Source organism: Oncorhynchus gorbuscha, linkage group LG01 (genome assembly GCF_021184085.1).
Source record: "Oncorhynchus gorbuscha isolate QuinsamMale2020 ecotype Even-year linkage group LG01, OgorEven_v1.0, whole genome shotgun sequence".
NCBI classification, from domain to species: domain Eukaryota; kingdom Metazoa; phylum Chordata; class Actinopteri; order Salmoniformes; family Salmonidae; genus Oncorhynchus; species Oncorhynchus gorbuscha.
In genome coordinates this window covers 87,187,997-87,211,080 of record NC_060173.1, presented here as the reverse complement: position 1 = coordinate 87,211,080, position 23,084 = coordinate 87,187,997, and the positions used below count along the sequence as shown (strand labels likewise).

Sequence of the window (23,084 nt, the reverse complement as noted above, 5' to 3'; positions counted from 1 at the left end):
TGTCCCAGGATGGCTCCAGTCCATTCATCCATCACTTCCTGGAGCCCCATGGCCTCAGCGAGCTCCATCTTACTAACCAACACCAAGGGAGACCCGCACCCTTTCATCCCAAAGCACTCTCCCCAATGCCTCCCCCAGTCTACTCCAACAGCAGGGCATCACAGCCCTCCATGTGGTCTTTCCAGGGCTTGCGTATCCCCCTATGTCTCACACGGTAAGCTCCGGGCCAGAGTCCAGCTCCAACGAGCCAACGTTGAAGGCCATGGTGGGGGTCACCCTTCTGAAGACAGTGGAGGGATGGACTTCATTGCCCACTAGAACCACTTTGGATGTATGCATGTGAGACTCTGCACAGGGCCAGGCCCATGACAGACAGGATATTGTTTTTTTTAATGAAGGTTGGCGGTTTCTGCAGATCTCTGTTTGGAGTCCATCCAAGCTTTTCCCTTAATAGTCCAATGAGTGGAGCAGATCAGTCAAGCATCCAAGGCCTTCAAATGTATTCAGCAAGGTCCTGATTCCTCTTTGTCGTGTTGGTTTGCGATCCAGTTGCTTGCCATTACACCTCTGTGCTGAAAAGGATGGTCCTACAAGCAGAGCTGAATGCCACTGAACAGTCAACCAAATAAGGAGAAAACATCTACTTATTTTCATGTGTTTGCATGCAGCTTTCTTAACCAGCTTTATCTCCCTTGGACTGATCTCCCCAGCTGACTGGGATTTCAATCACTGGGAATGGTAACCATGGCAGTAGCTTCACCTGGTTGTTTGTGTGGTTTGTTTATTTCAGAGCTAAAAAATAATCACCCCGAATCACCTGATAACCCTCATGATTAACTGAGAGCAAAACTGGATCAGGAGAGAGATCAGGCTTCTTGCAAAACCTGAAATGAGGATTATGTTGAGAAATGCAAATGTTTAACATGTGTTTTGGGGGGTGTTTATTTTATGGTCAGACAGCCATCTAGTGACCTGTGTCCTATTTATTTAGGGTATATTGACAATATACATCTCTCTGCCCCAACAATGGGTGTCATTGTCCACGATCTAGCTCCCTCCTGTCATTTCTCTAGGTTGGTGGATAACCCTTTTTGAATTCTCCATGAGGGTTGTTGGTGTCAACCGCCTGTATTCAATTGAGAGATGCTATGCTACTAGCATCATGTTACGAATATGCATAGCCATCTCGAGACTGATATAAAGTGTTTTTTCCTCAAAAGTTGCAGTAATGTCACGTGTCCTACTTCTATCAGTGCACGCGTAAAAACTGCGAAACAACGAAAAAACGCCACCTGTTGGAGGGAGACAGATTCTCCATCGAATTGGTCCTCTTGGGTGAATGTTGATCACGTGACATGTATTGGCTCTCACTTCCGGACACACCAACATCAACAACAGGGAGCTGCTGACATTATCCGAGAGGCGGCAGCAGGAGAAAGCGGTTCAGTGACCGGGAGGCTAGCTACCCGTCCACCGGTAATAGCACCAAACTAACGCATCTCATAGGTAGGCTTGGTGGTGTGACGCTTTTAAACATACTTTCATTTTGATCTATTTTGTTTTCCTCCCCGGAAAAGTTGTCATTATTGACTATGGAACGCTCTTGTAGGTCAGTGAATGCACGTTGTCAGCTGGCATACTCGTTTACTAGCAGTAGCTAGTTTAGCTACAACTGGAATGTTTTGTTGGCTTGCTTTATAGATAACGTTATCTAGCCAGGTCCGCAGTCATTTAAGGCGAGTGGGCACTGATCACTAAATAGGTAACTTTAGATGGCTAACTAATCAGCTAAAGTTCCACGAGCTAACTAGCTACTAATTTCATCAATAGACTCGATAAAAGGTGAATGCGTTTTCGGTTGTAGCATTAACATTAGTTACTCTTTTCTGATGTACTAAACTGGCTAGTTGAGAGTTTTGCTTGTGTAGAGTCAGAAAATTGACTCGACTTGATTTTTTTCGATTTACGGGTCGTGTGTGGCAATCTGTAGGGGTGAGATCAAGGGTCTGCAATCGATCCTAAAGCAAAGCTCTAACTGAGCAACTATTCCCAGCCTAGCTGCCTGCTTTAAAACCGTATCAAGTCTTTTTTTATATATATATATATTTTTACCTACGTCTCAGCTGACTGGATATAGAACTAACCACATGTAAGGTCAGTGTTTCCAAATCAGTTCCTAGGATTTATTCCACCCCAACACTAACCCACCGAATTCATATTGTGCTTGGCAATTACTCGGGTTTGTGCTGGGATAGAATACAAATGTGAAACCCTGCGGTTCGTGAGGAACAGATTAAATTATAATCTGGAAACATTTAGAGATTAAAGGCCAGGACAATGTTCTTTTCTGTCTGCTCAATTTCACCCACTCAAAATACTAATGAGAATGAAAGGTGGTCTGAGGTTGCAGACTATTTGAGTTATACAGTATGTGTGTGTGACTGTTTGTGCCCACATGTGCTCTGATGATTGTGAGTGCGTGTGTGTTTGATCTCTGACTTCGAGTTGTGTGTTCTCTGGTGGTTGTGTGAGCGCTCCGTCAGTGTGTTCTCTGGTGGTTGTGTGAGCGCTCTGTCAGTGTGTTCTCTGGTGGTTGTGTGAGCGCTTTGTCAGTGTGTTCTCTGGTGGTTGTGTGAGCGCTCTGTCAGTGTGTTCTCTGGTGGTTGTGTGAGCGCTCTGTCAGTGTGTTCTCTGGTGGTTGTGTGAGCGCTCTGTCAGTGTGTTCTCTGGTGGTTGTGTGAGCGCTCTGTCAGTGTGTTCTCTGGTGGTTGTGTGAGCGCTCTGTCAGTGTGTTCTCTGGTGGTTGTGTGAGCGCTCTGTCAGTGTGTTCTCTGGTGGTTGTGTGAGCGCTCTGTCAGTGTGTTCTCTGGTGGTTGTGTGAGCGCTCTGTCAGTGTGTTCTCTGGTGGTTGTGTGAGCGCTCTGTCAGTGTGTTCTCTCAATGTCTCTTGTCTAATATTCAGTGTGAAAAGCAGGGATAGCATCACCCACCAAGACCACGAACCTGCTCCTCCCTATAGCCGGGGACACACCCCTCCACCGTTGCAACGGAGATCAAGGCGCACTATGGTGGATGTGACAAAATGGCCGCTGTTTAGCCTGATGGAAGGCGAGGAGCTCTCGTCCATACGACAGGCCTGTGTGTTTGGAACCTCCGCCAACGAGGTCATCTACTTCACCCACAATGATGATGTAAGTGGTCAGATGATTGGTGTAGTCAGTGTGTTTTATCTGGAGTGGTCACTCCTAGGTCTCTCTTCTGGAATACACATGCACTCTGCACAGCACATGCTGACTGGTGTCTGCTTATTTCAAACAGTGACCCATCTCTCTTTCTCTTCCTTAGGTGTATGTGTTTGGGCTGAACTGCAGTAACTGCCTGGGAACAGGGGATAGCCAAAGCACCATCCTACCTAAGAAGCTGGACTTTCTGAGTGGGAGGAAAGTGGTCAGCCTCAGCTATGGCAGCGGACCCCACATCCTCCTGGCCACTGAGGGTACTACAGCACATAACAGGGATACAACAATTCAAGAGGATGGCACAGAATGTTGGACATAGAAATGTCTTCAATAGAGCTGACATGATTCCCTAATCCCTATCCCAGATGCCTGTTCAAAGTATTTCTACCACTATTTGGGGTTTCTTACTCACCGTTTCCTCCATTGTGTGTCAGAGGGCGAGCTGTTTGCCTGGGGCCACAATGGCTACAGTCAGCTGGGGAATGGGACCACCAACCAGGGGGTCGCTCCTGTGCTGGTGTCTGCCAGCCTTCTCAACAAGAGGGTGACTGAAGTGGCATGTGGTTCACATCACTCCCTGGCCCTGACCAACACTGGAGAGGTGAGAGAAGGAAGGATGGAGAGGGGTAGTGGGAGATGGGTGGCTTGTGACTCCTCACCCCATGATCCATATTAATGCTGGAGAGGTTAAGATGAAAGGGTAGAGAGAAAGAGGTGGGGGGAGGTCTGTGGGGTTCTGCCTATATTGAAAATAACACTTGTCTGTCAGAAACATCTGAGGGGCTGGCCAACAACATTCCACAGACCATGGATTGAGAAACCCTGCTCTAAGCCCCCTTACCATCGTGCCCTAGTCCAAACCTTACTTACAAACCTCCAAAAACTTAGTGTGGCCCAGTTAATCCAAGCTCAGATATAAAGGCCCTATTGTTACCCGCTGTTCTTTCACTGAGTCCGCTTTATGTCACTGGTCCAGTGACTGGCACCACTCTAGAGTGAACCTGATGTATTATCAGGGAAGTGGGCTGGACTTGTATTGCTGTTAGATGTGTGATGTTTTGCACTATATTATTAAACCTAAAGTAAATGATTATATATTCAGTGAAATGTGATTCTCTGACCTCCCTGTCCAGGTGTATGCCTGGGGCTACAATAACTGTGGCCAGGTGGGGTCAGGGTCCACGGCCAACCAGCCCACCCCCAGGAGAGTGTCCAACTGTCTGCAGAACAAGGTGGTCGTCAGCATCACCTGTGGTCAAACCTCCTCTCTGGCTGTGGTTGAGAATGGAGAGGTGAGTGACCACAGTTTGAACGTGGGTTTGATATTAAATATGTTACGTATTTGTTGTAATTCAATCAGCCGGTGTACTTTAACTTAGTAGGTTCACAAGTATGCAGCAACCTTGCAGGACACCGAAGAGTGTTTGTGCGCTTGTTTCTTTCTCAGGTGTACGGCTGGGGCTATAACGGAAACGGCCAACTGGGGCTCGGCAACAACGGGAATCAGCTGACACCTTGTCGCCTGGTGGGCTTGCAGGGTCTCTGTGTGCTACAGGTGAGCGTACACACACACACACACACACACACACACACACACACACACACACACACACACACACACACACACACACATACACTACCTCCACTACCTCCACTACCATTAACCCCTCTTTTCCCATCCAGATAGTGTCTGGCTATGCCCACTCCTTGGCCCTAACGGACGAGGGGTTGCTGTATGCCTGGGGGACCAACACCTATGGCCAGCTGGGCACAGGCAACAAGAGCAACCAACTCAGCCCAGTCCAGATCATGGCTGAGAAGGAGAGGTGAGAAATGTGTATATACACAGTAAACATCATGGCTGAGAAAGAGATGAGGCAGTCTCTGAATACAGACTGATCTCCTCCCTCCTCTCCAGCAGGATTGTAGAGATTGCAGCATGCCACTCCACACACACCTCAGCAGCTAAGACTCAGAGTGGCCAGGTGTACATGTGGGGCCAGTGTAGGGGTCAGTCCATCGTCTTGCCCTTCCTCACACACTTCTCCTGCACTGATGACGTTTTTGCTTGCTTTGCCACGCCCTCTGTCATGTGGAGGCTGCTCTCTATGGGTAAGGGTGTGTGACTGAGTACGTCCTCTCCTTTTGGCAGAGCGTGATGACTTTCATTGTGTTTGTGTGTTCTCTCCAGAGCATGATGACTTCCTGACAGTGTCCCAGTCTTTAAAGAAGGAGTTTGACAGCCCAGAGACGGCCGACCTCAAGTTCAGCGTGGATGGCAAATACATCAATGTGCACAAGGCTGTGCTCAAGATCAGGTCAGGCAGGTTGCTCACTGGGCTCTAACACAGCAAGATCAAATTACCCAGCTAACATCAATAAATGCTTTCCAAATCTAAATACTTTTTGGGATTATTGGGAAAGTTTGAAGTTGAATGGTCTTATTGAGTCAAGTTGTTTTACCAGACCCATTGCAAGTTTATCATTCCTGGCGAATGAGGAAATTTGGCATTATTTCACAATATTATAGAACACATGCTTTACATTAGTGCTTTTCAAAGACACTTAAGGGATAGTTCAGGATTTTGGTATGAAGCCTCTTACCTACTTCCTCAGTCAGGTGAACTTGTGGATAATATTTCTATGTATCTGCGTCCAGTATGAAGGAAGTTAGAGGTAGATTTGTGTGCCAATGCTAACTAGCTTGGCACAAAGACTCAGTGTTTGGGTACAGCTAGCATGCTTAAATGGTATCCACAAGTTCGTGACTCTCCAAGTAGATAATGGGCCTCGTTGCTAAAATTCTGAACTATCCCTTTAAATGGAGGATATTTAATGACGCTAATAGCTGTCCTCTACCCCTCTCCACTGCTAGGTGTGAGCACTTCAGGTCCATGTTCCAGTCCCATTGGAATGAAGACATGAAGGAGGTGATAGAGATCGACCAGTTCACCTACCCCGTCTACCGCTCCTTCCTAGAGTTCCTCTACACAGACAACATAGACCTGCCCCCAGAGGATGCTATCGGTCAGTCCCCCACCTAGCCAGGCCTTACTGACAAGGCAATTAATCAATAGGGGAGGGTTAAAGGCTGTGACAGTGCTACCAGTCAAGCTCATATTGGGGTGTACCTCATCTGTAGACCAATCATTGATTTATAAAAGTCCAGAAACAACACTGATGCAGACATCAATGTATGCAAACATCCCAAGCCCATCCCACTGGATCCCAAGTGATCCAGACTGTCTATGGTTGTGTTAGGTCTGCTGGACCTGGCCACATCCTACTGTGAGAACCGCCTGAAGCGTCTCTGTCAGCACATCATCAAGAGAGGCATCACCATAGAGAACGCCTTCTCTCTGCTCGCTGCTGCCGTGCGCTACGACGCAGAGGTCAGTCCCGCTTCCACACCTAGCAACAGGTAACTCTTCACCCAATCTTAACCTTTAGGCGGATTAACACATATCTGACCCTGTACCAGTGGCTAGGAGCAACTTCTACCAAGCCTACTCTCCCTGAGTTGTGTTCATTGGGGCACACCATAGCAAAGAAAAACTAAAACGAGCGTTTGTTATTGGACAAGTGCTAACTTCATATTTCCTGTTTAACCATGTGGTGTATCTAGGACCTGGAGGAGTTCTGCTTTAAGTTCTGTGTGAACCACCTGACGGAGGTGACCCAGACTGCAGCCTTCTGGCAGATCGAAGGCAACCTTCTCAAAGAGTTCATCAGCCGAGCTAGCCGCTGTGGAGCCTTCAAGAATTGACCGCTGAACCGGCTCATCTCTGTCTCCATCACAGGGGGCTACGCTAGGCTAAACACACTCTGGTCTGCCATCTGATATGAGCCACCAGGCTCCGTTAGCTGTAGCGTCTGCCAGTGGTTGTCTATTTACTGCAGATGATGGGTGGCAAAGGATGTTAAGTAGTTACCCTAACCCCTGTTACAGAACTGTTCAGAGGGGTTATTAGATATTTATATCGTCTTCCATCTCCCTCTGTGGGTTGGTAGTTACATCTTACAGCTTTGGAGGCCAGAGTTCTTTGCAAGTATTTTGTTTCCCTTCTTGACGAGTGAGGAGCACGTTTGCACTTTCTGATATGGTGCAGTGGGTTCTGGGAAAGCCTGTGTGGGATTGATTATATAACTTGTCACTACTGACAGATAGCGATCTTCAATGTTCTAATTGAACGGTGGGTCTCAGGTTATTAGATCCAGTCTTGGGTATTGATTCAATCAGATCTGCTTTAGCCAACATTTGCATAGTGGTTGTTTTTGGGGTGTCGGAGGTGGAACTGCGTTAGCTGTCAAATCCACAAGTGGTTCCCGGTCTTATACCTAAAGCGGACATTGCCATTGGCTGCACGGAGTGACATTAACATAAATCCCATGTAGCCTTGTTTACAAGTTTGAACACTGGAATGTGAGATGTAATCTTCACCTCGATTAAGACTATAGAAATCCTCATTATTTAGTTTCATGATTTTTCAATTTGACTGCCCACCTTCTTGTTCTGAACTTCTAACGGGACTGGGTGTGGCTTCATGACAATGATCAAGAGCAGCTGATCATGGTTCCACCACAGTTCAACCTCCAACACATCCACCATGCTGGTGTCGGTTATTGATCTGATTGAACCTAGGCCTTAATCTGAGCAATAAAAATGTTGTACTTGTGTGAAATCACATCATTCCTAAAAAGAGCAACAACAACAACCTGTGCATAGGGTCAATGTAAACTCCATGACAGAGTTCTTGGAGAACGTTGTGTTGGCTGGGTTTTTGAATGCAATATTTTCAGCCTGTGTTACAGATGATTTCAGACTTTTTAGATAGTGCAAACATTACTGAAAAGTAGCAATACATCTCAGCTGTACAGAACTATTATACAGAAATGATAATCACCTATTTTTTATGTTCATTAAAGAAAACTTGTAGATATTTAGTTACACACACACACTGAGTGTGAGAAAGCTGGGTGAAGGCTGCTTTGTTGTGAGGAGCTGCTGAGATTCCAGTTGAGTTTTTATATGATTCCAACTGACAGTAATTAATGTCTATGCCAATTCTATAGAGTGGTGTGCCAGTTAACTTTCCTCAATATGACCAATACAAATGACCTTATTGGATCCTGTTCTGAGGGCAGCACACAGTTGATCTGTTGGATAAAAGCTCTGTGGGCAGAGCCTAAAGTGACAGACCAGTGGGTGGAGTATAAGTGAGTCAAAGAAAAGGGTGGTGGGCTGGAGGTGGGTGTTAGACTGGTTGCAAAACAAGGGCTTAATTCAATCCCGCCGCCGAAGTTCAGCGCTATAGCGGTAATTTTCGACTGAGCCGACATATGCAGCGTTTACCGTGTATGCAGTTTACGCTACCACGGAAATCTTGTGATGCATTTTTTTTTACATGGTTGACATATTGGAGATAAGACGTATTCACAGCTGACTTTGAATAGGCTTTTGATAAAGTTGACTGGAGTTTATAACTAAATGCCTGAAATATTTAAACTTCTCAGTTTTAAACTGTCAAGAGAAGTAAAACAAGGTTGTCCGCTATCGGCATATCTATTAATATCAAAGGGTTAGAAATCCAGGGCTTGAAAACAAAGTTGTCATTGTACACTGACTCATGTTCTTTTTAAACAACAATATGGATCCCTGCGCGATCTAGATCATTTTTATAAACTCTGGATTGAAACCAAATGATGATGCGTGTGCTATATTATGTATTGGATCACAAATACATATTTTACTTTACCGTGTAGTTTACCAATAAAATGGTCTGACGGTGATGTGGACATACTCAGTATACATTCCCCAAAAGAAAGAAATGAACTCTAATTTTAATAGAAAGTTGGAAAAATCACCCTGATTAACTATAGTCATATTACAGTTTACATATTTGCTTATGGTTTTGCCTACACTTTTTTATAAATGAGCAAAATGATTCAACTTTATTTGGAACGGAAAGCCAGACCAAATGAAACGGGCCTATTTATATAATGAATTTGGAGGGCAGAAATGATTAAAGCGTTAGACCTCTCACTAAAGGTCTGTCATACAACAGTTATTATATAATAATAATATATGCCATTTAGCAGACACTTTTATCCAAAGCGACTTACAGTCATGTGTGCATACATTCTACGTATGGGTGGTCCCGGGAATCGAACCCACTACCCTGGCATTACAAGCGCCATGCTCTACCAACTGAGCTACAGAAGGACATTCCAAACTGGTTCTCTAGCAGATTATTAAGAATGTCTCACCCCTTGTTCAAGAATGGCCTTTTCCCCTTTATTCAGATTACAACCTCTCACTTTCAGTTATTTGAAAATGATTTCACATATAACACACTGTTACAGACATACACTAACATATTGACCAGAAATACTCTTTAACAGTCTAAAAAGATAAAGAATCAATTATCTACCATAGTCCAGCACAATTTTCCTATGTATTGTGTCAATATATACATTGGTATGCTCAGATAAATAATTCAATTTCGTTATTGCATGGCAGCATGACTACAACAGAAGAACCATATCTCCACCTTAAAACAATCCTTGCTGCTTTGTTCTGTGCAATCTGTAGCCTCCTAATGTCACTTGCTGATGCATTTCCCCAGACCACAGAACAGTAAGGAGCTTGTCTGCTGGCCATGCATTAGACAAATTGGTTAAAGAAACTTGTGATTAAATATATATAATATATACACCAGTTTCATTTAATTAAGGACCAAAAAATTGACCGCTGTGCCGTATCGATTGCAAAATATTTGGGAAGACATTTTTGATGTACTGATTCCATGAGACATGGTTTAGGAACCAATACGCAAAACAACGCCGGATTCAAAACTTTGAATTACACAAAATTCTTGCAACAAATATAATTATATATATATAGCACTACTGGGTGATTTGAAAAGTCAAACATTTTTGCCAAAACTATTGACTAATTTACAATCTGTAGAAACTATGAGAATAGAAAGGTTCAGAACTTTTGTGAAGCATCACAGCACATTTAAAAAAATGTATGGCAAATATAAATCAAACATGGATGATGGTGTTAAGAGATAGATGGGAGGGGTTGAGTGGAGCTGAAGGGTGGGATTAAAAAAAGATTTGTCTGTAATAATAATAAATAATATATGCCATTTAGCAGACGCTTTTATCCAAAGCGACTTACAGTCATGTGTGCATACATTCTACGTATGGGTGGTCCTGGGGATCGTAAATGTATATAGTATGTATAAACTGGAAGTAGAAGCCTACGTGTTATTGTTCATTACTTTACTCCAATTAGGAGAGAGGTGGTAGGGTTAGGGGGAAATATTTTATTAAGTACCAGTCAAGACACCTACTCATTCCAAGGTTCTTTATTTTTACTATTTCCATACATTGTAGAAAAATAGTGAAGATATCAAAACTATGAAATAACATGGAATCATGTAGTAACCAAAAAAGTGTTAAATCAACATATATTTGAGATTATTCAAAGTAAGCCACCCTTTAAGTTGATGACAGCTTTGCACACTCCTTGCATTCTCTCAACCAGCTGCATGAGATAGTCACCTGGGATACATTTCAATTAACAGGTGTGGTTGTTAAAAGCTAATTTGTGGAATTTCTTTCCTTAATGCATTTGAGACAATAAGCTGTGTTGTGACAAGGTAGGGTGGTATACAGAAGATAACCCTATTTGGTAAAAGACCAAGTCCATATTATGGCAAGTACAGCCCAAATCATCTAAGAGAAACAACAGTCCTTCATTGCAGAACATTAAGAACTTTCAAAGTTTCTTCAAGTGCAGTCACAAAAATCATCAAGAGCTATGGTGAAGCTGGCTCTCATGTGGACCGCCACAGAAAAGGAAACCCCAGTGTTACCTCTGCTGTAGAGGACAAGTTCATTAGTTAATTGCACCTCAGATTGTAGCCCAAATAAATGCTTCACAGAGTTCAAGTAACAGACATCTCAACATCAACTGTTCAGAGGGGACTGTAAAATCAGGCCTTCGTGGTTGAATTGCTGCAAAGAAACCAGTACTAAAGGACACCAATAATAAGAAAAGACTTGCTTGGGCCAAGAAACACGAGCAATGGACATTAGACCAGTGGAAATTTGCCCTTTGGTCTGATTAGTCCAAATGTGAGATTTTTTGGTTCCAACAGCTATCGTCTTTGTAATACACAGAGTAGGTGAACGGATGATCTCCGCATGTGTGGTTCCCACTGTGAAGAATGTGATGGTGCTTTGCTGGTGACACTCAAGTGATTTATTTAGAATTCAAGGCAACTTAACCAGCATGGCCACCACAGCATTCTTCAACGATACACCATCCCATCTAGTTTGCGCTTAGTGGGACTATCATTTGTTTTTCCAACAGGACAATGACCCAACAAACCTTCAGGCTGTTTGACCAAGAAGGAAAGTGATGGAGTGCTGCATCAGATGACTTGGCCTCCACAATCACCTGACCTCAATCCAATTGAGATGGTTTGGGATGAGTTGAAACGGAGCGTGAAGGAAAAGCAGCCAACAAGTGCTCAGCATATGTGTGAACTCCTTCAAGACTGTTGGAAAAGAATTCCAGGTGAAGTTGGTTGAGAGAATGCCAAGAGTGTGCAAAGCTGTCAAGGCAAAGGGTGGCTACTTTGAAGAATCTAAAATATATATTTTGATTTGTTTAACACTTTTTTGGTTACGACATGATTCCATACGTTATTTCCTAGTTGATGTCTTCACTATTATTATACAATAAAAAAACTAATAATCCCCCCCCCCCCCCCCCCAAAAATAGTAAAAATAAAGAAAAACCCTTGAATGAGTAGGCGTGTCCAAACTTGACTGGTACTGTACATTTTTATTTTTACATTGGTGAAGCTATAAAGTCCCTTTTCTGCCAAGTGAAAAAGCCAGCCTCTTCTTGTTTGACAATTGCTTCTACTAGATATAAAACACGGTAGTAATATAAGATTAGGTTATGTGTTTGGTATTATGATAAGAAAGCGGAACAAGTTTTTTCAAAAAACATTGAGAAATCAAATGATAAATATAAATGAGGAAAGGTGAATTGAACTTTGAAGGCTGTAATTTCTGTCAGTGCCGCTCATCTTTTCAGGGCTGACCTGGCTTCTCTTATGGCTGCCGTAGCTCTCTGTAGCTCCCTCTGCTTCTTCTTAAACTCTGAACAAAGGAGGGAGAATACATTTTATTTATATTTGCATTATATTAGTTGTTTAAAGGCTCACAAAGTGCATGTAGAGCAATTTACAGAGCACAACAACAAACAATGGGTCTGGGCTTGAAATATGAATACAGGCTTCACAAGCTTTGAAAATAAGAAGCCTTACCATTTGCACAACGTTATATAAACTCCTAACTCTATTAATCCACTAATTCTCACCTCTCTCCTGCTGTAAAAGCATCTGTGATAATTTTCCAGAGGCCTCAATCACTCTCAGAGAGAGATCATAATCTGTGAAGGAAGACAGAGAAAGCAAAAACATACAAAAGAAAATAAATGAAGCCTGCAATTCTGATTATATGCTCCTAACAGTGTTCAATTGGTGACAGTTTTATTTAATATACCAGCCAACCCCCCCAGCTGTTCCACTCACCCTCCTGACTGGCCTGATCTGACAGGATCCTCTTGGAGATGCCAACCATGTCAGAGATGAAGGTGGTGAAGATGGACTCTGTACACCCTGCTTCGGTACACCTCCTCCAGAACACCCTGCTGGCTGCATTGCCGGAGCCAGAACCACCAGGTGAACCCGGACCTCCAGGCCTTGCAAGGGGACACTGGGAGACAGCGTGTGGAGAGGGAGTAGAGGGAGATGGAGGAGAGGATACTGGGCCATAGCACACAATAGCTGTGCTGGCCAAATTGAGTGGACCAGAGTGGACGGATGAGCAGTCAGGTGAGTGGACAGGCAAGATGGGATCAATAGCAGGTCCAGGTGAGTGAGAGCTGCCGTGTGGTGAACCAGGTGAGTGCGGAACAGAACCGTGACAAGACTCAGAACTGCACACTGAGAGGATAGAGAGAACACAGAAGGAGCGAGATGATAGAGAACTCAACAATTTGAGTTGTTCCTTCCTGGCTAGTAGGGAGGGATTATATGTAAGAGTTCATGAAAAGTGAGCGTACAGGTGAGAGGTGAGGAGCTGTAACTACCTGTGGCCTGAGAGGGTTCTTCAGATGCAACACACAGCATCACTGGCAGCAAAAGACTCTGGGCATCCTGGAGAAAGATCAAATTCAATTGGTTACATTCTTCATAAACAACAGGTGTTGACTAACAGTGAAATGCTTACTTATGGGTCCTTTTCCCAACAATGCAGGGTTAAAGATTTGTAAAAAATACAAATAGAAACAGTGACAAGGAATAAATACAGTGAATAACGAGTAGAAATAATGTGGCTATGCTCAGGGAGTACCAGTACCGAGTCAATGTGCAGGGGTACGAGGTAATAACATGGCTATGTACAGGGAGTACCAGTACCGAGTCAATGTGCAGGGGTACGAGGTAATAACATGGCTATGTACAGGGAGAACGAGGTAATTGAGGTAGATATGTACATATAGCTAGGGTTAAAGTGACAGATGGACAGTAGCGTATGTGGTGAGTGTGGCGTCAGTATGCATATGTTTAGAGAGAGAGAAGTCCAGTGTGTGCAAAAAAAAGGGCCAAATGCAGGTAGTCCGAGTAGCCATATGATTAGTAGTCTTGTAAAGTAGCCTCATGGTTTGAGGGTAGAAGGTCCTATTGGTTCCAGACTTGGTACCGTTACCGTGCAGTAGCAGACAGAACAGTCTATGGCTTTGGTGGATGGTGTCAGAAGAATGTTAGGTCCTTCCTCTGACACCGCCTGGTATAGAGGTCCTGGATGGCAAGGAGCTCGGCCCCAGTGATGTAATGGGCCGTACGCACTACCCTCTGTAGCACCTTATGGTTGAATCAATGGTTTAGGACCAGTATAGAGATACAGTAATGCCACAGGAGAAATATTGGACAAGAGTAGTCAAAGAAATAAAGCTATGTAACTCACGGAGTCGATTGATGTACAGTCCCCATCTTCAGGTGCTGGCTGATTTCCTAAGGAAAATTACAGTTGGTTTGATATGATTAGGTTTGATATTAAACATCCTGGTAATGTGGTGTGTTAATGTGTGTCCTGACATGTTTTACCTGTGGTGGAAGCTATGGGGGTCTCAGCATGATTACTGTGAAGTAAGAGCGCAAAATCAATAATCTTGTGTCACTGTACGCTACAGAGGCAGGCAACTATCCCCCTCCTCCAAACGTGGTTCAATGCCATACAACACTCCTTCCGTGGCCTCCAACTGCTTTTAAAAACTAAATGCATGCTCTTCAAACGATTGTTGCCCGCTAGAACGACTAGCATCACTACTCTGGACGGTTCTGACTTAGAATATGTGGACAAATATCTAGGTGTCTGGCTAGACTGTAAACTCTCCTTCCAGACTCACATTAAGCATCTCCAATCCAAAATTAAATCTAGAAATCGGCTTATTTCGCAACAAAGCCTCCTTCACTCATGCTGCCAAACATACCCTTATAAAACTGACTATCCTACCGATCCTTGACTTCGGTGATGTAATTTACAAAATAGCCTCCAACGACCTACTCAGCAAATTGGTTGCAGTCTATCACAGTGACATCCATTTTGTCACCAAAGCCCCATGTCCTACCCACCACTGCGACCTGTATGCACTCGTTGGCTGGTCCACGCTACATATACCCACTGGCTCCAGGTCATCTATAAGTCTTTGCTAGGTAAAGCCCCGTCTTATCTCAGCTCACTGGTCACCACAGCAACACCCACCCGTAGCAAGCGCTCCAGCAGGTATATTTCACTGGTCATCCCACCTACTTTTGCCGCCTTTCCTTCCAGTTCTCTGCTGCCAATGACTGGAACTAATTGCAAAAAAATATAAAAAATATATTTTTTAAATCACTGAAGCTGGATACTGATACCTCCTTCTCTAACTTTAAGCATCAGCTGTCTGAGCAGTTTACCAATCCCTGTACACAGTCCATCTGTAAATAGCACACCCATCTACTTCATCCCCATATTGTTATTCTATTTTTTTTTTTGCTCTTTTGCACCCCAGTATCTGTACTTTGCACACACTGTACATAGATTTTTCTATTGTGTTATTGACTGTACGTTTGTTTATCCCACGTGTAACTCTGTTGATTTTGCCGCACTGCTTTGCTTTATCTTGGCCAGCTCGCAGTTGTAAATGAGAACTTGTTCTTCACTGGCCTACCTGGTTAAAAAAAAACATGCACTGCCTCCATTGAAAGTAGTTTAATTGAAACTAGATGAGAGCACTATCACCATTACCTGTGTTCAGAGTTGACAAGGTCTTCTAGATTGGACTCCAGAGGGGAAAACTTCATATCAATCCTATTCACATCTCCATCTGTTACAGAACACACCAACATACTAATCAATGCAAAGTGTTGCTCATGTCTTTGTATAAACTTTATTTTAAAAATGACAACAATCAAGGTAGTGAAAAAGGAGGCTAAAGGAACAATAAAGCAACCTGAGTCTGAGGAGTTATCCATTATCCTCCTGTGTTTGGACTTTCTTGATGATGTCACTTCCCGTCTGACAAAAAAAAGTGAGAACGGGCGCAGTGTTCAGAAAGTAGTCCCCAAAGAATTCAGTCCATATTTTATGAATGAGAGAGACACATTTACTGAACTGTTTGTCAGCAAAAAGCATACATAAAGCAGTATGAACTCCACACTCAGAACAGAGCAGGTCAGCTGGACAGAACCAAAGAACCAGACCACCCTACAACATGCATACCTCAATTCCATACTTACTTGCTAGAGAAGTTCAAGCGTCTCTGTTTCAAAAGCAAAGAGATTATGATTCACTATATTTTTATAATACGATTACATTAAGTGACTTTCTTTACTGCAGAAGATATGCATCCATTTTTATAAGCTAAATATAAACACCTTGGGTGTTTGCGTCTGCCGTTGGTTTTCAGGTGTGTTGTAGTCACTCTTGCAAGATGAGGGTCCTGACAAAGCATGTCCTTAAATTACAACATATCCAAAACATACATTTACAAATGTATCTGATCTACAGAGAACACCTTTGTGTAACACACAACCAAAGGAAGTGCGAGTCAGTGGAGACAAAATGACTTACCATTCAGCTCTTTCTGCAACGACAGTGGTTTATGCTTTTCACAATACAACCTGTGACAGAGGCATTCCAGGCTCTAACAACAACATAATAAATCACCCTTACTGACATCAATGATAGAAATTAATGAGCAAAGCCATTGGTTTTGGAATAAAAGACTCCTCATACTCACTTGAAAATGCCACTGTCGATGTGTTCTAGACTGACGCTCTCCTCTTTCTTTTCACAGATGACACAAAACAGCTGCAATTGGGAATGAATATTGATTAACTTTAGGCTATATTATTTTAGGTTATAAACTCAGCAAATAAAGAAAAGTCCTCACTGTCAACTGCGTTTATTTTCAGCAAACTTAACATGTGTAAATATTTGTATTACCCTCCGATCCAACAGGTCCCAGACGTGCTCATTGGGATTGAGATCCAGGCTCTTCGCTGGCCCTGGCAGAACAGACATTCATGTCTTGCAGGAAATCACGCACAGAACGAGCAGTAGGGCTGGTGGCATTTCCATGCTGGAGGGTCATGTCAGGATGAGCCTGCAGGAAGGGTACCACACGAGGGAGGAGGATGTCTTCCTTGTAACGCACAGCGTAGAGATTGCCAGCAATGACAAGCTCAGTCCGATGATGCTGTGACACACCACCCCAGACCATGACAGACACTCCACCTCCGAATCGATCCCGCTCCAGAGTACAGGCTTCGGTGTAATGCTCATTCGTTCGACGATAAACACGAATCCGACCATCACCCCTGGTGAGACAAAACCGTGACTCGTCAGTGAAGAGCACTTTTGCCAGTCCTGTCAGGTCCAGCGACGGTGGGTTTGTGCCCATAGGTGACGTTGTTGCCGGTGATGTCTGGAGAGGACCTGCCTTACAACAGGCCTACAAGCCCTCAGTCCAGCCTCTCTCAGCCTATTGCGGACAGTCTGAGCACTGAAGAAGGGATTGTGCGTTCCTGGTGTAACTCGGGCAGTTGTTGTTGCCATCCTGTACCTGTCCCGCAGGTGTGATGTTCGGATATACCGATCCTGTGCAGGTGTTGTTACACGTGATCTACCACTGCGAGGATGATCAGCTGTCCGTCCTGTCTCATTGTACCGCTGTCTTAGGCATCTCACAGTACGGACATTGCAATTTATTGCCCTGACCACATCTGCAGTCCTCATGCCTCCTTGCAGCATGCCTAAGGCACGTTCACACAGATGAGCAGGGACCCTGGGCATCTTTTTTTTTTTTTTTCAGAGTCAGTAGAAAGGCCTCTTTAGTGTCCTAAGTTTTCATAACTGTGACCTTAATTGCCTACCGTCTGTAAGCTGTTAGTGTCTTTAACGAACGTTCCACAGGTGCATGTTCATTAATTGAATATGGTTCATTGAACAAGCATGGGAAACAGTGTTTAAACCCTTTACAATGAAGATCTGTGACTTATTTGGATTTTTACGAATTATCTTTGAAAAACAGGGTCCTGCTAAAGGGACGTTTCTTTTTTTGCTGAGTTTAGTACACTACAGGACCATTATTTGGAGGGAGAAACGTGATTTGTATTCATTTCTGAGCCTTCAGCTAGATGATGTTGTTCAATGATGACCAGAAGACAGGAATAGTGACCAGCTAATCAATCATATATAGGGCTAGCTATTAACTATCCATTTTCATAAATGACCTGTGTGCGTGTTATTAAATTCTTACATTACAGTCAGTGGCATACAGACCTTGGATGACGTTTCTTCATTGTTGTTCTTCTCTGTGTCTGAATCACCGTTGCAGGACAAAGATGTACCATTGGATGCTGTGTTGAGACAGAAACAATCCTCAAGAACAAGTCAAAGGAACACCTCATTAACTTACAGTTTTTTGTTGAAACGGCCAACTGGACTGGCAGAGGCTGCATGTTTGTGTACCAAGCCAGGAAGATTTGCCCTGGTGGACTAACAGCTATTTAATAAACTAAACACATCCAGATGGGTATCGGGATGGACAATTCATTTATTCCTGCTATAGGCTTGGGTCGTATACTGTGGTATTTCGAAATACAGACGGTATGATTTTCAATACGTGCTTGTTAGCTGTTAGCTTTTTATTTAGTTTAAGAAATAGCGCCCCCTGTGGGCACTACTGGAAATACCGGATTCCCCAGTATGGTACAGGAGAATGGAATTGAAGGTACGGCAATCTGGATACCACTCAACCCTAGCCTACAGGCAGATGGACACATAAAAATAACCAGCAGCCACCTCACCTCCTAACTCTGGATTATGCTTCTGACAGTATACCCTGTAACAAACAGAGACACGGTCATTGAGACCCAGTCAATAACATGTTCATTAACTTTGTCTATTAAATTGGTCAGTTGAGACCCATTGTCCTATACAATGAAGTTCAAAAATATATTTCACAGTTGTTTAGGAAGAAAAGGTGTTATGCCTTGCACTCACGTATACTTCCCTTCAATACGGTCTTCGACGTTGTGGGCCCCGTCTTCCACAGCACAGGGGTAATGGTAGGACTTCTGACAGCGTTTCACCTCACACCCCACCGTGGCACCCTTCCTCTTACACCTGAAGCAAATCTGGGGGGGGGATACAGTTTGCTTGTACAGTGACAGTAGGCCAACAAAACCAAAACCATCAGACATTACTGAAACAACACACACACGACTTAATTAGTTCAAACAACTATCATGGTGTGAACAACTTATGTCAAACACTAAGGGAAACATTAAAATAACCTCACCAGTCTGTTTCCCCTCCTCATCTCATTCTGGACATCTTTTACAGTGAAACCAAACAAGTCGTCAAACTCTGGCGAGTTCTGACAAATAACCCCAGATGAATAAAGCTGCAATTCAAAACACACGGAAGAGTTAAAGGGGCAATCTGGGATTCAAACACCAAATGGCAGCCCCAACAGTTTAATTTGATAAATATTATGTAACCAATCAAATTCATAGATGGACCGATGGATGCATGGACTGGCCATTCATGGGATCAAAATGAGAGTTTTAACCGGGTTTTGAAGATATACAGTGTTTGTTTACAATCACATTGCATTTCTTTGTTTATAAACCATGTTAGTTTGGGTTCTGATGGGGTAAGATAGCTTCATAAGGCATGTCAATTATATTATCATGATAGGAAAATCAGTGTCCCCTAACGAGCTGCATTCAGGATTTAAATGGGAAAGGAAACAACAAAGCCCATCATACAAGGTGAGGTGTACTTCTGTAGTGTTCACTCCCTTTGAGTCAATAGACCAGGGCTTCTCAAAACGTTTAGAGTCCAGGGAACCCTTTCGTGATATCAACTTCTTCAGGGACCCCCCTCAATCAGAACAAAACTCAAGTGAGATAAATAGCATACAAGAAGTTCTACTATGACTGTCAGTGCATGGCCGGACGAACCCAATCTCGGGGGCCCTGGGAAGTAACATTCTAAAGTCCCATCTCTTGGCATTGTAGAGACATTATTATAGTTTAAGCTAATATCCTGCAATTCTACACATTTTGTCATGGGGCAGAGAGATATTGTTGTTGTTGCAGCTTTAAACCTAATATCCTGCAATTCTACACATTTTGTCATGGGGCAGAGAGATATTGTTGTTGTTGCAGCTTTAAACCTAATATCCTGCAATTATACACATTTTGCCATGAGGCAGAGAGAACATTTTTCCGTTTTAGAGCTTACATTACAGTGCATTTATGTTTTTAAAAATACAATAACATTTTGGGGAATAGAAGAATGATTGTGCTGTCAAATTAATAATTGGTGGAGTACTGTGGATACCAATATCCCTGTGAGCCTCCCAGGCCCATGTTGCCCAGGGTTAATAACATCAATTGTATATTAATAATATTACATTGTATAACACTAAACCTATTCCTAAAATCCCTTTGCCAAAGTTCGTTTAATCTGTTAGTAATATATATATATTTTAAATACAGTACCTAGGGTCCGAGAACCCCTGCCTGCAATAGACTAATCATAACACTAGGTAGGGGCCGGGTCAGAACCCCACTGTTAAATGTGTCAATCGACAGCTGTTTTCCACATGCTGTTGTGTACTAAATCTGAAAATTTGATTGACTCGTTTTAGTTCCTTCCCCAAAAATATCGTAGTTAGCCTAGCAGTACCAAAATATTCCCCCAAAACAAAAGTATAGGTCACGGCAGAGCTTTTCGAATCTTACCAAGCAGTTCTGATGAGCGGTGACAGAATCTTTCGTCGATAATGGTCCAGTTGTCAGATTTTCCTTGGAACTTTTACAAAGTACGCATCGTATTTTCCTACCTTGTGTCTCGGGACCCATTCTCCATGTGTTGTTATCTTTAGCAATTTGACAGAAAACCACAGCGTGCTAGAAATGTAAGTATGAGCGGATCGACCTAATCTCCGTCCGTTCGCAACGTCAAATTTCTTTTCGCTTCTTCTACATTAATACAGAAATCACGCGATATGAATCGAATAGTAGGGCCCCGCTGACTCTCTATTTGTTCAGAAGGGTCAATGTTTCGTATCGTAATTTCCGAGTAGGCAAAAATAATCGTCCTGCTTTACTTCTATGGCGCTTCTGCTTCTATGGTATAATGGCTTTCGCAGACATTACATGTGTATTCCGCCACCTAATGTGCGGGTGAATAGTAAAGATCCCAAAAAATGAAAATATTTGGGTAAAATAAAATATAATTCCAACTACCAAACATTTTTTTTAAATTACTAAACATAATCCATATGCTTTTCTGTAATTGTTATTTATTTTTTAAACTCATTTTACTCAGGTCCCAAGACAGAGGGGACATTTCCTAGCGACAAAAGTCCGTAGTGCTTCTGCTGTAAAGTCTTGGAGCCCCAAAAACTTATCGGCTGCCGATATAATGATATCTAGCTTCAAATCAAATCAAATGTTATTTGTCACATACAAATGGTAAGCAGATTTTAATGCGAGTGTAGCGAAATGCTTGTGCTTCTAGTTCCGACAATGCCGTAATAACCAACGAGTAATCTAACCTAACAATTCCACAACTACTACCTTATACACACAAGTGTAAAGGGATAAAGAATATGTACATAAAGATATATGAATGAGTGATGGTACAGAACGGCATAGGCAAGATGCAGTAGATGGTATCGAGTACAGTATATATGTAACGGATGTGAAACGGCTAGCTTAGTTAGCGGTGTGCTCTAAATAGCGTTTCAATCGGTTACGTCACTTGCTCTGAGACCTTGAAGTAGTAGTTCCCCTTGCTCTGCAAGGGCCGTGGCTTTTGTGGAGCGATGGGTAACGATGCTTCGTGGGTGACTGTTGTCGATGTGTGCAGAAGGTCCCTGGTTCGCGCCCGGGTATGGGCGAGGGGACGGTTTAAAATTATACTGTTACATATACATATGATGTGTAGTGGCTTCCTTTCGTCTTTACCATAGCCACTGCCCAAGCCTGAAGCGGGGTTGTTTGGTACGCATACAGTCCACACTCAAGGTTTCCAAACGGCCAAACATTCCATGACATCCAGGGATATGGTGCAACAAAAATGTTTATTCTTCTTATATCTAACAAATAAATGAGTCTCCAATCAACTTAAAGCACAAAATACTTGATATGGAAAATACATATTATGACCTGTATGTCTATGTCTGTATGTCTGTATGGTCAAAAAACTATACCGCTCCCGCATCTAGCAAGGACTCTCCCCTCCCGAAGGCCCAACTTCCTGCCTTTATCCTAACACACTTACCACAATACAATGAACAGGCAAGAGGGGGGGCCAAATGGCTGAGTTACACTAACAACAAATGAATATATATCAATCAGGTAAATATCAATCATAAAGGTACGTACCTAGTATTTCATCATTTACATTCATATTTAATATATTTACACAAATATACATGGAGCTCCATATGTTCGGTCTTTTATACAAATATGTCCAAATCGGCTCTAACATATGAGATGAGTAATGTAGGGCATGTAAACAAAGTGGCATAGTTTAAAGTGGCTAGTGATACATGTATTACATAGAGATGCAGTAGATGATATAGAGTACATTATATACATATACATATGAGATGAGTAATGTAGGGTATGTAAACATTATATTAAGTGGCATTGTTTAAAGTGGCTAGTGATACATTTTTTTGCACCAATTTCCATCAATTTCCATTATTAAAGTGGCTGGAGTTGAGTCAGTATGTTGGCAGCAGCCATTCAATGGATATGCTACCTGTCCCAGACCATGCTGGTAATTTATGAACATTTGAACATCTTGGCCATGTTCTGTTATAATCTCCACCTGGCACAGTCAGAAAAGGACTGACCACCCCATATAAACTGGTTCCTCTCTTGGTTTCTTCCTAGGTCTTGGCCTTTCTAGGGAGTTTTTCCTAGCCAACGTGCTTCAACACCTGCATTGCTTTCTGTTTGGGGTTTTAGGCTGGGTCTCTGTACAGCACTTTGAGATATCAGCTGATTTTTTTATTTGTTTTTTTATTTTACCTTTATTTTACTAGGCAAGTCAGTTAAGAACATATTCTTATTTTCAATGACGGCCTAGGAACAGTGGGTTAACTGCCTGTTCATGGGCAGAATGACAGATTTGTACCTTGTCAGCTCGGGGGTTTGAACTCGCAACCTTCCGGTTACTAGT

At 42.9% G+C, this 23,084-nt stretch overlaps 2 protein-coding genes across 11 annotated transcripts; one reads left to right on the top strand and one right to left on the bottom strand.

Moving 5' to 3' along the window:
- The first annotated feature begins 1,351 nt into the window (after nucleotides 1–1,351).
- Nucleotides 1,352–9,029, top strand: LOC124045018 (RCC1 and BTB domain-containing protein 1-like). Of its 9 annotated transcripts, XM_046364223.1 has the most exons (13): nucleotides 1,389–1,476; nucleotides 1,578–1,609; nucleotides 2,963–3,191; nucleotides 3,346–3,496; nucleotides 3,674–3,840; nucleotides 4,373–4,531; nucleotides 4,687–4,794; nucleotides 4,923–5,065; nucleotides 5,158–5,351; nucleotides 5,431–5,557; nucleotides 6,115–6,266; nucleotides 6,501–6,631; nucleotides 6,865–9,029. In XM_046364223.1, the coding sequence occupies exons 2-13, from the start codon at nucleotides 1,593–1,595 to the stop codon at nucleotides 7,003–7,005; spliced, it is 1,719 nt and encodes a 572-aa protein (XP_046220179.1). In that variant the 5' UTR covers nucleotides 1,389–1,476; nucleotides 1,578–1,592; the 3' UTR covers nucleotides 7,006–9,029. The 9 variants fall into 9 exon arrangements, with proteins under 9 accessions (XP_046220226.1, XP_046220233.1, XP_046220179.1 ...); XM_046364270.1 differs by lacking the exon at nucleotides 1,578–1,609 and having other exon boundaries at nucleotides 1,352–1,506; XM_046364277.1 differs by lacking the exon at nucleotides 1,578–1,609 and having other exon boundaries at nucleotides 1,355–1,476.
- Nucleotides 9,030–12,168: 3,139 nt separating this feature from the next.
- LOC124045004 lies at nucleotides 12,169–21,025 on the bottom strand. 2 transcript variants are annotated; one of them, XM_046364210.1, is made up of 17 exons: nucleotides 20,630–21,023; nucleotides 19,177–19,281; nucleotides 18,879–19,012; nucleotides 18,683–18,717; nucleotides 18,156–18,232; nucleotides 16,612–16,682; nucleotides 16,443–16,492; nucleotides 16,247–16,311; nucleotides 16,109–16,131; nucleotides 15,823–15,887; nucleotides 15,618–15,696; nucleotides 14,435–14,469; nucleotides 14,295–14,341; nucleotides 13,420–13,486; nucleotides 12,860–13,273; nucleotides 12,646–12,717; nucleotides 12,169–12,425 (listed from the first exon to the last, which is right to left on the bottom strand). In XM_046364210.1, the coding sequence occupies exons 1-17, from the start codon at nucleotides 20,747–20,749 to the stop codon at nucleotides 12,349–12,351; spliced, it is 1,536 nt and encodes a 511-aa protein (XP_046220166.1). In that variant the 5' UTR covers nucleotides 20,750–21,023; the 3' UTR covers nucleotides 12,169–12,348. The 2 variants fall into 2 exon arrangements, 1 of the variants encoding a protein (XP_046220166.1); XR_006840768.1 differs by having other exon boundaries at nucleotides 12,357–12,425; nucleotides 12,860–13,043; nucleotides 20,630–21,025.
- Between the last annotated feature and the right edge of the window lie 2,059 nt (nucleotides 21,026–23,084).

Coding starts and splice junctions, on each gene's coding strand:
- LOC124045018 (XM_046364223.1), top strand. Junction 3,497..3,673: donor CATCCTCCTGGCCACTGAGG/GTACTACAGCAC, acceptor ATTGTGTGTCAG/AGGGCGAGCTGTTTGCCTGG. Junction 5,558..6,114: donor AAGGCTGTGCTCAAGATCAG/GTCAGGCAGGTT, acceptor CTCCACTGCTAG/GTGTGAGCACTTCAGGTCCA.
- LOC124045004 (XM_046364210.1), bottom strand. CDS start 20,749: ATGGGTCCCGAGACACAAGGTAGGAAAATACGATGCGTACTTTGTAAA. Junction 19,282..20,629: donor CCGCTCATCAGAACTGCTTG/GTAAGATTCGAA, acceptor TTTGAATTGCAG/CTTTATTCATCTGGGGTTAT. Junction 19,013..19,176: donor TGAGGAGGGGAAACAGACTG/GTGAGGTTATTT, acceptor TCCCCCCCCCAG/ATTTGCTTCAGGTGTAAGAG.